At 61.7% G+C, this 15,774-nt stretch overlaps 1 protein-coding gene across 1 annotated transcript in view; it reads right to left on the bottom strand.

Annotated features, from left to right (window-relative positions):
* Positions 1-15,774, bottom strand: part of LOC105826704 (guanine nucleotide exchange factor VAV2-like) — a 125,256-nt gene that overhangs the window by 28,452 nt on the left and 81,030 nt on the right. Inside the window, exon 3 of the mRNA XM_012664721.1 lies at positions 5,633-5,691. Coding sequence (XP_012520175.1) covers positions 5,633-5,691 — 59 coding nt within the window. The remainder of the gene's footprint in view (positions 1-5,632; positions 5,692-15,774) is intronic.

Genomic DNA, 15,774 nt, shown 5'->3' with positions numbered 1-15,774 from the left:
CGGCAGCCACCGATCCCAGCAGAGCAGGAGATGAAACAGTAGCGGCCCTGAGTTCGAGGCGGGAACCGAGCCAGGCGGGGGTTGGCCTTGCCCGACGCCATCACTCACTGAGCCTCCGCCTGGCTTGTGCAGCTGCCCAGAGCGGTGGGTCGTGGGGTGTGGAGTGGACACCAGCTGATGGAGCAGGCCGGCTGGTGACTCGGTGACAGCCATGCACGAGCCCACCCGTCAGAGACTGGTCACACGCCCAGGCTGGAGGGGACCAGACCCCAGCCTCGCCTCCATCAATCCAAAGGTGGCCTCTTCCAACCCCTCCCCAGGAAGGAGCTTAGTGTCTTCCAGCCACTCCCCCCACTGCTTACGGAAATGAGGCCGCGTCATTATCGCAATGAAAGGAAAGGAAGAAACGACTCTCCAATTAGGCTGCCCGAGGATTCGCACGGCCGGCTGTCCCTCCAGCAGACTGACCGAGGACAGGTGGCCAGGACGTCTGATATCACCAGGTGGGACGATGAAAACCGTCTTGCTGGCAGGATGAGCTGCTAAGCACATAAAATTGCCACTTGCCATGCAAATCTCCTCTCCCGTGGCCAGTCCAATTACCTGGAATTAACCAGGCAGCACCAGATGGGGACAGGGGACAGAGCTGGGGACGTCATGCCCAGGGGAGAAGACTCCAGGCGCCACAGGAATGCCGCTCCTGCATTTGAAGGCCAGGGCTTCCAGGGAGGACAAGACATGGGCGCACTGACCCGGCACCTCGCCAGGGCCCCTTGGGAATCGGGGGGCGGGGGGACCTCCCTAGAAACTGCCAAGGACACTGAGGCCGCACGTCCCCCCCAAGCCCATCCACAGCCCCTCCGGCTGAGATATCTCACTCGAGAGGTATTCAGCACCTTTCAGGCGACTGAGGAAGACAAATCTTGGGGAGGAAGTCACCACTGGGACAACGCACTTTCTCACGGCCTGAGCTGCCCAGCAGGCACCTGGGCTCCAGCGATCTCCCAGCCACGGGAGGAGCCACGGCCGAGCCTCGCTGGGGCTGACGGGAGAAAACACGAGGCCGTGAGGCCAGCGTGTGCTCAGGCCACGTCTTCTTGTGCTCCGTGTCCCATGAGGGTGCCCGGCCTCTGCGGGCTGGAGCCACACTTGGGAGGTCCAGCGCCTGGGAGCTCTGGGGGGACCCGTCACCAGCTCCCACACAGGGGAGACGGAGGAATGCGTTCTCTGAAGCCACCAGTGGAATTTTAGCTGTAATGTTTTGCTGTACTTGGGTTTGATGTGGGTGTGTCTGAGACGCTCGTCTCTCGGGTGCTGGGACGTGTCCAGTTTCTCTCATCTCAGCCTCGGCCTGAGCCCGACCCCTGCCCGGCTCAGCAGCGCTGCACGGTCGCCCAAGGGTGAAAACAACCCCAAGTCCGCCCAGTGACACGGCGGGAAGTTACTCAGGCTCAGGAAGGAAGGACGCTCCGACACACGCCGGCGCCGTGAGCCTTGACGGCATCCCGCGAGGAAAGCCGCCAGGCACAGGGCACACGTGTGACTCCACGGATAGGAGACGCCCGGAGCACGCGAGTCACACAGACAGAAATAGGACTGGGGCTGCCGGGGCTGGGGAGGGGGTTTCCTACGGGGCTCCTTGCGGGGTACGAAACGTTCTGAGACCGAGAGGTGATAGTTGCATATAACTGCGAATATCCCAAATGCCACTGAACTGCGCGCTTTAAGAGGGTTAAATTTATGTACGTGAATTTACCTAACTAAGAACGTCAGAGAGGGGACAGGGCTGGGCAGGGACAAGAGAATCGAAGATGGAAGCCGGCCCCTGTCTCGGGAGCACCGGCCCAGCACGAAGCCAGAGCCGAGTTCCCGGCCGCCTCTCAGCCACCGAGGCCCTGCAGACGCCACCCCTGCCTCGTGGCCGGAACGAGTCGCCACAGACATGGCGGCTTCAAACAACAGAGCACCCCGCAGCTGTGTAGTTAAGGGTCCCAGGGCTGACGTCAACGTGGTAGCGGGGCTGGTCCCTTTTTGGAGGCTCCGGGGAGAATCCAGCCCCTGCCTTTGCCAGCGCTGAAGCCGCCGCATCCCCCGCCGCAGCCGCCCGCACGCCCACCTCCGCCTCTATCTCGACGTCTCCTCTCTCTGACTCGGCCCCTCCTGCCCCGTCTTATAATTACAGACTTATCTGCATCTATCCAAACCCTCTTCCTGTCGCACTCACAAGGTCCAGGGTGGGGTTGAGATGTCCAAAGTGCTGAGCTGCACACTCACAGCACCCTCACGAGGCAGGCCACGCTCCCAGTCCACAGAAGAAGAGACCGAGGCTCCAAGAGCATCCCTGCCTCAGGTCACTCAGCTAATGGAGATGTCCTTTGTGTCCCTGACCTTCAGTCACAGGGAGAGTGCTACCCTCCACCACCTCCTCCCTCCCAGCCCCGAGGACCCTGAACCAGGACACCCCCGGCCCAGAGGGCAAGCTCTGGCCCCAGCAGGGTCCCAACTCCCCACACACCTTGCTGGTGCCTTGCCACGGAGCCCTCCCTGCCCCACAACCCCCCGCCGGCATTAGGGTGGGCTCTTGGATTAAGTCTCCTATTCATCGGCCTCCGAGCAGCACAATTAGCACAATTAGGGCTTTTATGGAAAATCAGCTCATTATACGAAGTGTAAGGTTGTAAAAATGATTTCGCAAAGAGCACGCTGGGCTCCTGCTCGGCCAGGAAAGGAAGCCGGGATTCCTCAGGACTGCAGGCCTCGTTCGTGGCTTTCAGAAAAGGAAGGTTTCAGCTACACTAAGACCATTTGCTAATTAATAACACCATGAAATGTGCTCAACGAAGAGCTTAGCGTCTTGTAAAGTGCTGGCGTTCGCCCCAGAATGCTCAATTTCCCCTGAAAATCTCAGCCCGTGTGGAGGATAGAGGGGGGTCGTTCAGACCCGTGGGCCAAACAGATCCCTGGGAAGGTCACCTGCCCAGAGCTCACAGGTGAGCGTGTGAACTGATGTAGCTCTCAGCTCAGCGGCTGCAGAGGGAAGAGACGGGAGCAGCTCTGGGCCGGGCTGAGAGGAGGGGCAGAGGGGAGGAAGGGAGACGGGGCTCTGGGTGAGGACCAAGGAGAGGCCGAGGCAACGCCCTGCTCCATGCCCGGGAGGCCCCGCCTTCCCTGGTCTCTCACTTCCCCTGTCCTGTCCTGCGGGCAGGGAAGGGGCACGCAGCAGACTGGGTGCGCAGCCACTGCGCGTTCCAAAGAAAGGACTGGCTGTCTCCCCGCGGGAGGCGACCTCCAGCCTAGCCCTTGGAGTGTCCTGCCTGGTGACATACTCTGATGAGAGGGTCTTTGTATACCTGGGAGCTTGGCCACGTGGAATCTGTGACCTCGGAGGGGCCGGACACTGAGCCACCGCGGCTGGGAGCAGGCGCCCCTCGCCGATGCACTGACCATCAGTGGAGACCTGGCACGCCAGCCCTGGGCGGGCTCCCCGCTGGCGGTTCTCCGTGCCTGTGTCACACGTCACTAGCTCATCTCCACTAAGCGCTCTCCAGAAGACTCTACGGGGCGGGGGGTACGACCGGGGCCCACCCCAGGGGCTTCTGTCAGTTGCCGACTCTGACCTGTGTCCTTTCTCTGTAACAAGCTGCGACTGTGAGCAGAACTCCTTTTCTGCATCCGTGAGTCCCGGTGAATCACAGCGCTCGGAACACACCTTTTACCGTCATTAGAACCATTTGATGAGCCCTTCTCTGGGCCGAGCACCGAGCTCCCAGAGCCCCTGCAGTGCCCACTCTGGCCACGGGGTAGAGAGGCCACGGGACATGGGGGAACGCTGGGTGGTCAGGAGGGAGGGTGCCCACCCCAGGCTCGAGGGGCCTCCGCATTATTGGCAGCAGGACACTCACCCGGGACAGATGCAGGACCAGCCCCCTCCATGCTCCTGACCACCCTCTAAGCCACCAACAGGGTCCCATGGCCGACGTCAGCCCCAGAGAAACAAGCCCTCGGATCCTGCGGATGGGGCGTCACACAGCGCAGCTGGGACCGCGGGCCGTGTTCAGGCTCCAGGCCAGGGAAGGGACACAGCCACAGACGCCCCCCGCCGAACCCCTGGCATGGCTGTGCCAGCGCCTCGCCAGGCCGGGTTACTCATCCGACTCCGGCTCTGCACACCAGGCCTTGATTTGGGGAGAATGTTCAATGGATTTGGAGAAGAGATCAAAGTCTAGTATTTTGTGCAAGAGCAAATAAAACGACTGATTTTTGTTACATGAATTTCATTCCTGGCTGAGAATGTGTTACAAACGGGCGGGGAAGTTCGACCACAAAGCGCACAGTGTTGTCACGCCCGCTGGGAAGAAGGACGGACGATCGCACTGTCTTTGTATCTGGAAATGACACGCCCTTTTTGGTGAAACTTATCTAGACGGTGCCTGGTGCAGAGCCCACAACAGCTGGAAACAGCCTATGCAACGGGGCAGGGCCCCAGGGCCTCCGCGGGTGGGCTGCGTTCTAGACAGTGCTCGCAGCTGGGCACAGGGCTCTGTATGACTTATCCTTTACGCCCTAAATGTGTTATACACGTTCTTTGGCAGGTGCTTTATACTTAATTTTAAAACAGTCTATCCTATGTCTCACATTTATAAAAACCCAAAAACCTCAATTCAAAGGTACTTCCGCGTCCCGAGAGCCCACCAGCAACAGAGTTCCCGGCGGGTTCTCCGACACTGACATCTGCCGGTGACTCTCTGACCCTTAGCAAACAGCCCCCACCAAGGGGCAGCTTGTGCTATCCGAAAGCTGGCACTGTCGCCCTGGGAGCCCCGCCTACGGGCATGCACGGCGCCTCAGGGAGGACATCAGGTGAAGCCCCAGCCCGCAGCTGGAGCACCCTCACGATGCCACCGTGCCCAGGTGTGGCCCCGTCCACTCCACGGACTCCCTCTGTCACCCCAGGCCTCTCGTCCACACCCGGTGGCCCTGTCCCCCGGGAGCCTTCCGGACACGTCAGGGAAGGAGGCTCATCCTGCCCAATCTGGAACCCCATCTCCCTGACACCTCATCTATGGTCAGAATCTGCAGCGACTGTCCTCGTGTGGGGCTGCCGTCCCCTTTCCTGCTGCCCACCTGCCCTTCCGTGTGTCGGAGACGGGAGGCCGGACCGCAGGGGTTCTCCGAGACTGAACTTGGCGACATAAGCAAAGCAGACCGAGTGGAGAACCTCCTCGGGCTGGTTCCTCCAGGTGCCCTGCAGCCCCTAAGCAGGGCAAGCGCCTGGGCCCCACCCCCTTCCTACAGGCAACGCCAGCTCCGCATTCAGGCAGAGCCCGCGTGTGCGTGTGGACGGTGCATTTAGGCAGGCAGCGGTCTGTGAAAGGATTAATTCACTGATCTTATTAGTTTAGTCGAAAGCGATTTTGCAGCTGTCAGTACCACGCTTGCAAGATTTCCTGGCGTGAGCTGGGCACCCCCACCCTCCCAGCCACCACTGACAGGCGACTGGATCACACACTGGAAATTCACGATGAACACCCAGGCGGAGGACACGGCGTGAAACTCCGGCATCTGTGACAACGCACGCTGGTGTCGATGGAGATCAGCCGACCCGCCCTTGGAAGCGCGGCCCGGAGCTCACCTGATCCCTTTGTTCTGGGCGGCGCTGTGCAGCGACAGTCGCGACACGGCAGAGATGACCTGGGGAGACAGGAAAGACACTGCTGTAGTTTCGTGAGAACAGGGACCTGACCTGCAGCTGCAACGGAGGGCTCTGCAAACACTGAGAGCCGTCAACCGCGTACATCTCGTCTTGGTGAGAAACGCGGCGTTTAATGATTTCTAAGGCCGGACAGCTGTTTTGTATTTGTTGTGTGAAATTTGTCATTTTGATGCACTCATATTTGCTGAGGTTTGCGGCACTCCCAGCGCGGCCTCAGAGAGGGGCGGGTCCCAGCTCCCTTGGCCGGGCTGCTGCCTCCCAGCCCAGCTGTTCCCGACCCCTGGGCTGCGACCCACCAGGGGAGGGTCTGCTGCAAGTCTTAACTGAGGTCACGCTTACAAAGGGCTCGTCCCAAACTGCTCTTCTGGAAGTTACCATACGATTACTAACAGCTCATGTTCACACGCGATGCCAGCTCATCTCACAGACAAGGAAATGGAAGCCCAGAGAAGTCAAGTGACTTGCCCAAAGTTGCACAGCAGCTGGGCACCACACAGATGCAGACGTCCAAGTGCAGTGCTTGCCCCCTCCAAGCCCCTCTGTAGGACTTTTAAACAGATGCCCTGCTCCCTGGAGGGGTCGGGAAGGACAGCAAAGAGCTCCTGGTGGAGACCCGCATGACAGGACTGTTGTCGTGTCTCCCCAGGCAGGCAGACTCGCCAAAACGACGCTTCTGAAACCTTCCACAAGGAGTGTGGCCATGCCTCCTTCCTCTGCCCCCCACCCCAGTCCTGAGATCTGGCCACCCTCCCCAGACTCCCGGCGTCCACACACCTCCCTGCTCGAAGCCCCAACGGAGTGTAGCTACTCCGTGGACCTTCAGGTCAGGCAGCAAGGCGGCCGGGGCGGGGCACGAGGCTCCCCCGGGGAATACAGGAAACAGAGGGGGAGGGAGGTGGCCAACCCAGAAGCAGAGCTGAACACACCAGGCGGCAGGAAGCTGCTCACAACTCAGACGACAGCATCAACAGGGCTCCCACTGCGCCAAATCCACGCACGGAGGGTGCAGACGCAGCCTGCGTTTGGAGACCGCAGTGGTGCAAGTGTGTGCGTGTGTTGTGTGCGTGTGCAAGTCCATGCGTCTGTGCACAAGCGTGCTTGTGTGTTTGTCCGTGCACAGGAGCCGTGTGTGCATAAGCGTGCGTGTGTGTGTACATGGATGTGCTGCAAGTTCGTGTGCACGTCGCATGTGTACAGGTCTGTGTGTATGTATGTGTGTGTGTCTGGTGGGGGCAGCAAGACAATGGCCCATGACGGCCACCTGCTGAATCCAGACACTCGCACGGCACTGACCGGCCCAGGCACTGGGCCCAGAGGGCATTGTATGTGTCCCCCCAGCCAAGCCCCGCAGGCCGTCCCGCCCGCACACTCGGTGGACGTGAAAACCGAGGCTCAGTCACTCGCCGAAAGCCCCCAGACTTGCTCTCAGGCTGTTCTGCTTCCTGCAGAAGTTTTTTAAAGGGAGGGAAGAAATAAACCGCACAGAAGGGCCCTCTCCGCCCGGTGAGCCGGCAGACGGCCGTGCCCTGCCTCCCTGCCGTGGCTGCGTTCTGGGGCTGGCACTGACGGGCGTTACAGCGGGGGTGGGGGTGGGGGTGACAGGGCTCCTCTGTGTCTCCCCAGACGGGACTCGGTTGGCTGATTACGCAGAGGGCCTGGCCATGGCTCCCACGCGCCAAGGAGCCTTTCAAAATAGTGAGTAACTTGGTTTTGGCTGTTATTTGTGGCCTTTAAGAGCTCTAAACATTTAAGGGGAATAAAAATTAAAGCAATATTGCTGTAGGTCCTTACTATATGCGATAGATTGCTAGAAATCTTAGAACCTGAAAGGTTTGGCAACTCTAGGGCCCAGGAGCCCCTCCCCGCCCCCCAGACACAGCTGCTGGCCAAACAACTGGCCACTTCTCCTCTCCAGGGGCCGGATGTGGGCTCCTGGGTCTCTCTGGAGTCCCAAGGAGGCACCAGGAACCGGCCAGCAATGACACAGGAGATGACACCGTTCGCAGACCCGAAGTCAGTGCAAAGGCCTGTGCCGGACGGGTGGAACTCAGCACACAGGTGCTGAGTAAGCTGGCCACGGCCAGAACATGGCCTCCCAGTTACAGACTTGCTCGGACAGCTGCTGTGGCCACGGCAGCCCTCGCCCGGAGCTCCAGGACAGAGGCTGTCACCAGCGGTTTGCAAAGGGCTCTCGTGGGCTCGCAGTGCAGCCGGGGTTAGATGCGGCCAGCTACACTTCCTGCTTCCCGGCTGGCGTCTCTGTGGAGAGGGGGAATCTTGGGGGCCCACTAAGAGGGACCCCGCTCCAGTGGCCCAGTGCAGGGGGCCTGGGGAGGGGGCTCCCAGCAGGGGCTGCTGGGAGCAGACAGGGGACCCCTGAGACAGCCACAGGGTCAGATCTGGGGTGGAGGTGGCCACACATGGAACCCTCGGTCCTGAAAGGTTACGAGTGGGAGTCGCCTGCCTGCGGGGGAGGGACGCCCCACAGTGTTCCCCGAGGCACCTCTGGCTGTGGCCTGTCCCACTCCCAGGACAGAGAGCTGGGTGTCCCCAGGGGCAGCGATCTCAGCGATGATCAAAAGCCTCCAGGCCCACAGCCCCAGCTGGCTCTTCTGAGAACATAAATGTCAAAGGATGACATTTTCCCAACTTTTATTACCTCCTCCCTGGGCCAGTTAACAAATGAATGAAGACACACCCCCTCCCCCTCACCTCCCCACCCTCCCCCACAGATGCCAGCTCCGTCCTGACCCAGTTATCACCAGTCGGCAGAGCTCACCCTGGGCAGAAGGAACACGCGTGTGCTGGGGGCATGACAAGGAGGAAGATGTGCCCCCCCAAGAGGACCGGGCCTGTGGGAGTCTCCTGTGTGGCTGACTCCTGACACCATGGCTCTGTGCCACTCCCTGATGTCTGCCCCGGGCCTCGCACACACCCACTGCCCAGTTGGTGGGAGCTCAGAGGGGACTGGACAGCCCAGAGGATGGTGGCGGGTGGGTCTGGGTCCTGGAAGACAATCTTGGCCCCGCCCCCACCCGGCCCTCCTACTCTGACCTCAGGTCCCCAGACACCAGCAGCCATCAGCTTCCGCCATCCATGGGAGGAGCTCTAGAAGGCAGCCCCAGACCCCACCCAGAGGCTCAGGGACCCAGGAATTTGCATTTACCGTTAGGCCCCACGTGGCTGAGACGTGCAGCCCGCATTGGGCACCCCCATCCCTGGGGAACTGGGTCAGACAGGTAACGCCACAGACGGGGTCAGGGCGGGAGCCGGTCCCGGCCGTCCACCTGTCCAGCTGTAATTCCCGCCTAAGAAAACCTCAGACCACGGCAGCGGTAAACACAGGGCCCCAAGTCTCAGGTTCGGTAGAAAATGACAAAGCCTCAGTGACCCTCTGACTCGAAGCCCAGACACTGGGGAAAACCTGAGTTCAGGTAAACTTCTGCAACAAGACTTGAGCACTTTGGCTTCATCACAACAAATGTCCCAACTAAGAACAGAGACCCTATTCTCACAAGTATTGTCAACTTAAACACTCACAGTCAAAACTCAAGACAGGGCCAGGGAGAAAACAAAAATCTGTGCTGCAGATTCCTCTCAGGAGGACTCACCCAATCTTGCACGGCCTTTTGTGAAGACCCCAAACGTCTAGCTATTCACACGGGGTCTCCTCCCGCTGATTCCCAGGTCTTCGTCTCTCTGTGCTGTGTTCTTAGTGACTTCCTCAGTTCCATCTTCTAATTCACTAATTCTCTCTTCAGCTCCGCCTAGACCACTGTTTAATCCACACACTGAGTTTTTCATTTCAATAACTACAACTTTCATTTTGAGAACTTCTATTTAGTTCTTTTTTCAAAATCTGCCTGTTCTTTTTGTCCTGTTTATTTGGTCATATTTCCTGTGCTTTTGCATTCTATTCCTTTTTTTCTAGGGTAGAAATTCTCGCATCTACTGCAACTGCTGACTCCCCGACTCATGCTGACCTGTTTCTTTTGGAGCCCCAGACAGCTAGCTAGGTAAACATGCGCAGGTACACAAACACACGTGTATTACGTAGAAACACATATATACACAGTCTTATCCTGTAAGTTCATCTTCAGCAGGAGCTGCTCTCCACAGGCAGGGGGACCCCACGGGCTCCGAGAGGCACGGCTGGGAGGCTCTGCTGGTTTCCCCGCGGCTTTCGGATCCCACCCCGGGGAGACCATCAGTGCAGGGTGGAACCCCGCGAGAGCTGTGGGTTCCCTGCCCAGCCCAGGGTGGTCGGCTGCTTCTGTGCCTGGGCCGGGGGTGCAGCCTCCCTAATCCCCACTGCATGGAGCCCCCCCACCCCCCGGCCTGGTGCAGCTTCCCGCGTGGGCCTCAGTCCCAGCTCTCTAACCTCCACGCGCTGCCACGGCCCAGGCTGCAGGACTCACGGGGACGCGGGCCTTGGCACGGGCTTCTGGCTTTGATGTCCCTCTTGGTTCCTGACAACTGAGGCTTTCCCTTTCTGGCTTCCAAGTCTGGTAGTAATTTTTAAATGTGTGTTACTTCATTTACACCGGAATCTATGTCACTGGGGGCGGGGGCGTGCTCGCTCAGCCTACGGCATTTACCAGAAATCTCGGGACCTTCAACAGTACAAGAATCTCCAAGAAAAGCAGTCAAATCCCCAGTGGGAAGGGACCCCCGTTTACTGAGACCCATCTCGGGAGCGGGGACAGGGTTACGTAGAACCAGTCGGCGCAGGCAGCTGCCCTGCCCTGCTTTAAAGAAAAGCTGCCACTTCTGCCGTGGAGATGGCAGGGAGGAGGCCGAGGTGCTGCTTGTTTTGGTGCATGCCACGGGGGGGTGGCAGGGGGTGGTGACGGGAAAGTGACAACCGGCCGGTCCCTCTGGGTCACACAGGTTGCGCCTCTTACAGCCGGGCAAGCTCCCAGCCCTGCGAGCCTCCGCTTCCTCACCTGTGAAACTTGGTCCTAACACAGCCCTCCTATGAGGCCACGGGGGCCTGGACAGGACACGCCCCTGGAGGGGACACTGCACAGCGAGCGGGTGCCGGTCACAGGGCTCCCCCCTGCCACAGCCAGCCCCTGCGGCGCTCTCTACGTAACGCCCCAGCAGCCTCCGCCATAAGAAGACCTGGCACGTGAGCACGTCGGGAAACGCCGGGACCTGGCAGCCACACGGTCCTCTGTGCACAGACCGCCCACCGTCCCCAGCCCCTAGCACCAGAGTGGGTGCTCAGTGAGTCACGGGCTGGGAGGGACGCGAGAGGCACTGAGCGGCGGCTGTCCCCGACAGGAACTCTGAGATCAGTCAGCGAAGGAGCTTCGCCACCATCTGCTCCAAATTCTTCAATTTAGAGACGGGAAACCGAAAACCCAGCTAGGAAGACGTAGCGATTTGCCAAGGCCACCCGGCAACTTCCAGGCAGAGCCCGTCTGGAGCGGGGCTCCCGTCTGACGCCCCAGGCTCTCTCCCGACAGGGCTCACCGGCGATGACAGCTGACATCTGTCTAGGCCTCCTGCCTGCCAAAGCCCTACCAGGTTCCTTTCGTTTCATTCCCTTAAATAGCCGTCCCCAATCTGGGCACCAGGGACCAGTTTCCCGGAAGACAGTTTTCCATAGAGAGGGGTGGGGGGCCGCAGAGCGCTGCGGCCTGGTCCCTAACAGGCGCGGACCAGTACCGGTCTGCAGCCCAGGGATTGGGGACCACTGCCTTAAACCCCCACAAGACATGTGGCTCTCCCCACTTTACAGAGGGATAACTGAGGCCCAGGGAGAGCCAAGGTGGCCCATCTGCCTGCAGAGCCCGGCTCTGCCCCGCCCTGGCCCAGGAAGGCCCCCGTCCACCCTGGACTGAGGCTGAAGGGCAAACCGCAGCCTCCAGGCACAAAGCGTCTGCCAGGCCAAGCGTGACAGTGGCTTTGTGGGGCTGGCTGGGTGGGCCGGCCGGGCCACTCACCCGCTGCAGATGCTGCTCGCCCACTCCCGACACTCCCCGCCCCACCCAGGCCTCTCGCAGCTGCGGCTGGAGGTGGGGCACAGACCCCCAGGTCCCGGGGGGACAGAGGCAGGTCCCACTGCGGGAGCCGTAACAGTCCCGCCCTGACCAGCGGCAAGGCCACGGACCGAGACCCAGGTCGGCTGCCCGGTGCATGAGTCACTGCCCCGAAGGCACAAGGATCCCAAAGGAAGCCCCTGGCGGCCTGCCCCGGCCTCGATGCCAACGCAGAATTTCGGGAAGAGCAGCGCGGGGCGGGAGGGCGGTTCTAGCCTTGACCCCCCCACGTTCCACCATGTCCTGCCCTCTCCACGAACCCCGGACTCTACGCTTCCCCCTGGGCCCCTCCCTCCTCCCAGCAGCGGACGGTGAGCCAAGGGCTGCAACGCTGGCGTCTACACTGGCGGCTTCCCACGGGGGACCCCGGGCCCGTTCCCCACCCAGCCTCTGCCCGGCACGTTGTTCACCTCCCAGCTCGGCACTCACGGCAGCCCCCCAATCCTGTGGGGCGGGGACCACCACTCCCGCTTTCCAGGTGAGGAAACTGAGGACCGACAGGTGACCCCCCAGCCAGGGACACAGCTACGAGAGGCAGCACCAGGACTGGAACCGGGTCTGTCTGACCACACGCTCACACCCTACACAACTCACACACACATTCACGCATGTCCACACACGCTCACACCCTCACACACGCTCACACTCAGACATTCCCAGACACGAGCTCAAACTCACGCTCACATAGACTCAGTCACACACATGCACATGCACACGTGCTACACACACACACACTGACATATACACACAGCAACAACTAGAAGACGGAAGTACCAGAGAGGCCGTGAGACCCTGGAGCAGGGAGGCGGGTGTGAGGCCGGGGGAGCCGGAGGGCTTCTGGGAGGAGGCGGCATTTGCGTGCACCTGCGGATGGGTAGCGTGTGGACACGTGACGTGGGAGGGGCTGCTGCAGGGAGGAGGCCGGGGGGCAGGTGTGCTCAGCTCCACCAGCCTGGCACTCTGGTTCATCAGGGACCTGGGTGAGAACGCAGGGGACTCGGGTCCCCCAGCAGCCCCGCCAGCCCCACCTCCCTCTTGTAGGGAAGAAGGGCTGTCAGAGTCGCCACTCCTGTCTCTGACCCTGAAAGTCTAGGGACCCCGTTAGGAACAGAGGGGCCAACTGGACACTTAAGAAAGGAGCCCAGACTGGCCCGTTCCAGACCCCAGACACTGGCTCGGGGGGCTCTGAGGCTCCCCACGAGAAAGGGAGGCAACACAGTGAGCCCCTCCGCCTGCCTCTACTTCCCCTGACTAGGCTTACGCCGGCCCCGGAGCCCTCCGGACGCCTGGCAAGGGCAGCAGGCCAAGAGCGGGGCCCGGTGGCCGTGTGCCCCTGGCCAGACCGCGTCCTCTCCACGCACCTCGACGCCTCCCCACGACGAGGGCGTGCAGAGCCCTGCTCCCACGCCAGAGCGCGGCTCAGTGAGACGGTGCACACCGCCCACCGCGATGGGGCCTCAGCTGCCAGTTCCGGACCCTGCACTGAGAGGTGCCGCAGGCAGGGACTTCCCCGACCTGGACGGTGCTGAGAGTCTCGGGCAACAGCTGGGACCCCGCGCCGCCCCCAGCCACGACCCTCCAAGGAGAGCGAGGGCCTGCGTCCTGCGCCCACTGGGAGCAGCTCTTGGTAACCCTGCCAAGTCCAGTCTGTCCCGGGAGAGAAAAGCCGTCCCCATAGGCAACAGGGCACGGAAGACACGTCAGGCCGGCATGGCCCACCATGTCTGAACTGGAGGAAGCCTCCGGAAAAGATGCGTACAGAGGCCTCACTTTACAAACGGGGAAGGCAGGTCCAAAAGCGGGTGTGTCTTGTCCAAGGCCCCACGGCTAACGGGGGTGGGGCAGGGAACAAGCCCAGGAAGAACAGCAGAGGGACCATGAACGGCCACCATGAAAACATTACGGGCCGGACGCGGTGGCTCATGGCTCACACCTGTAACCCCAGCACTCTAGGAGGCTAAGGTGGGAGAATCGCTTGAGCCCAGGAGTTTGAGACCAGCCTGGGCAACATAGCAAGACCCACCTCTACAAAAAAGTTTTTAAAAATAGCCTGGGGGGGTGGGGGGTGGGGGGTGGCGCACACCTGTAGTCCCAGCTATCACTGGAGCCCAGGAGCTCGAGGCTACAGCGAGCTACGATCGCACCGCTGCTCCCAGCGGGGCGACGGCGGGTGTGACACGGCTTCTCCTGGGCAGACACTGGCCTGGGAGCTTCAGGGACTCACCTGCGTTGCGTTTCACGGCCCCTGGGCTGTCATCTCTCACCTGCCTGCCTCGAGGGCTCACCGGGCGGAGGGGCGGGGTCTGCACATGCACCCGGGGCACCAAGGACAGCAGACGTGCAGCCCAGCATCCCGCGTCCCAGACAGTCTGAGCGGCGCCCGGTGGGGGCCATACAGGAGGCCGGGCCCCGCGGTCAGGAGACAGAACCGGGCGGGCCCACGCAGAAGGCCCAGTGGCACAGTGGGGCTGACCCTGCGCGTCCTCCTTGCGAGAGCTCAGCTCGCCACAGCTCTGCGCGGGGAGCAACCCCACGGGAAACACAGTGGGCCCTGCCCTCACACACCCCACCGAGTCTGAGAGGTTATAAAATGCGTAAAATGGGTGGATACTGGTGACAACAGCTTCGTGTGTCACCTCGACGGGGCCACGGGCTGCCCACATAGCTGAAGATGGTGTTGGGGGGGGCGGGGGCGCAGCTTGTGAGCCGGGAGCTGCATAAAGCAGACACCGCCCCCCAGTGCAGGGGACCCCCAGCCCCCCAGGGGCCCAACGGAACAGAAAGGCAGGGGCGGGCGATGTGCTCGCTCCGCCTCGGACCCCGGTGCTGTGGTTCTCGGGCCTTCGGACTTGTCTGGACTCACAGCGCTGGCTCAGGCCTCGCCTTGGGGTGTGGACTGGAACCACACGACCCGCATCCGGGCCCGGCTTGCAGACGGCAAATCGTGAGACTCCTCAGCCTCCGTGATCCCGTGAGCCAATCCCTCGTCATAAATCTCTTCTGTTTCTCTGGAGAACGCCCACAGATGCCACATGGGAAACCGGCGCGTCCCTCTCACCTGGATGGTCCCGTGCAGGGCCGAGCCCCACCTGCTGAAGGGGCGGCGCGGGCATGACGGCAACAGGGATGGGGTCCGCTCACCAGGTCAAGGAGGCACAGTCTAGGCCAAGGCCAAGAGAAGGTTCCAGGCTCGGGGAGGGCACGCACACAGGTCTGGACAGAGGCCCGGGGTAGACGCTGGGAGCCGTCCTGGGTGGCCACAGGAGGGAGGAGAGTAGAGGCCTGTGGGCCACTGGGCCGAGGAGCTGCCCTCCGGGGGCAGCGGGAGCGTCGGGGTGAACGGGTGCTCCAGAGACACTTGTGGCTGCAGAACGGATGGAAGCAGGCAGGACCTCGGAAGGGCGGAGCCCCGAGGAGCCTCTGACCAGGCCAGGTGCGAGATGACAGCAGGTGGACCCAGGCAAGAGCACGGGGTGGGCAGTGGACGCACCCACGGCCATCTGAGAGCAAACAGGGTTTGTTGATTGGATGCAGGGGTGGGAGACAAGCCCTCCTTCTGTTGCCAGACGCGGAAGAGCTGGGCCGCCCTGAAGGAGGGGCGCTGAGGGAGGAAGACCACGGGGACTGGACTCAGTGGTCAGCCAAGGCGGGGAGGGCAGGGACGCCGGGGCTGGCACCCGGGCGAGACTGAGCTGAAACCTGGTGCAGCCTTGAGCATGTCGCCGCCGGCCTAAGCCTTATGCTCCGCCACCCTGGGAAAGGTGGGCTTGGCGGTGCCCGTGCTCACCTGGGCCACGCCGGCCATTTCCGCTTCCCGGAGACCCCCCGCCAGGCCTGCTGCACCCCCACTCTGCCACCCTCCCCTGGCCCAGGGACGCCCTCGTGTCATGAGGGCCTCTGTCCTGCGAGGGGCTCCACTGCGTCGCTTCCTGAGCAGTTCATTGACATTTCCACTCGGTGGCGATGCCAGGCCACGGTCCCCAAAGCTGGGGACCCACAGCCCTGACACTCACA

This window comes from Propithecus coquereli, unplaced genomic scaffold (genome assembly GCF_000956105.1).
Source record: "Propithecus coquereli isolate 6110/MARCELLA unplaced genomic scaffold, Pcoq_1.0 Scaffold908, whole genome shotgun sequence".
In the NCBI taxonomy this organism is placed as follows: domain Eukaryota; kingdom Metazoa; phylum Chordata; class Mammalia; order Primates; family Indriidae; genus Propithecus; species Propithecus coquereli.
The sequence above is the reverse complement of the archived record's forward strand: the minus strand, read 5'-3'. Positions and strand labels throughout refer to the sequence as shown.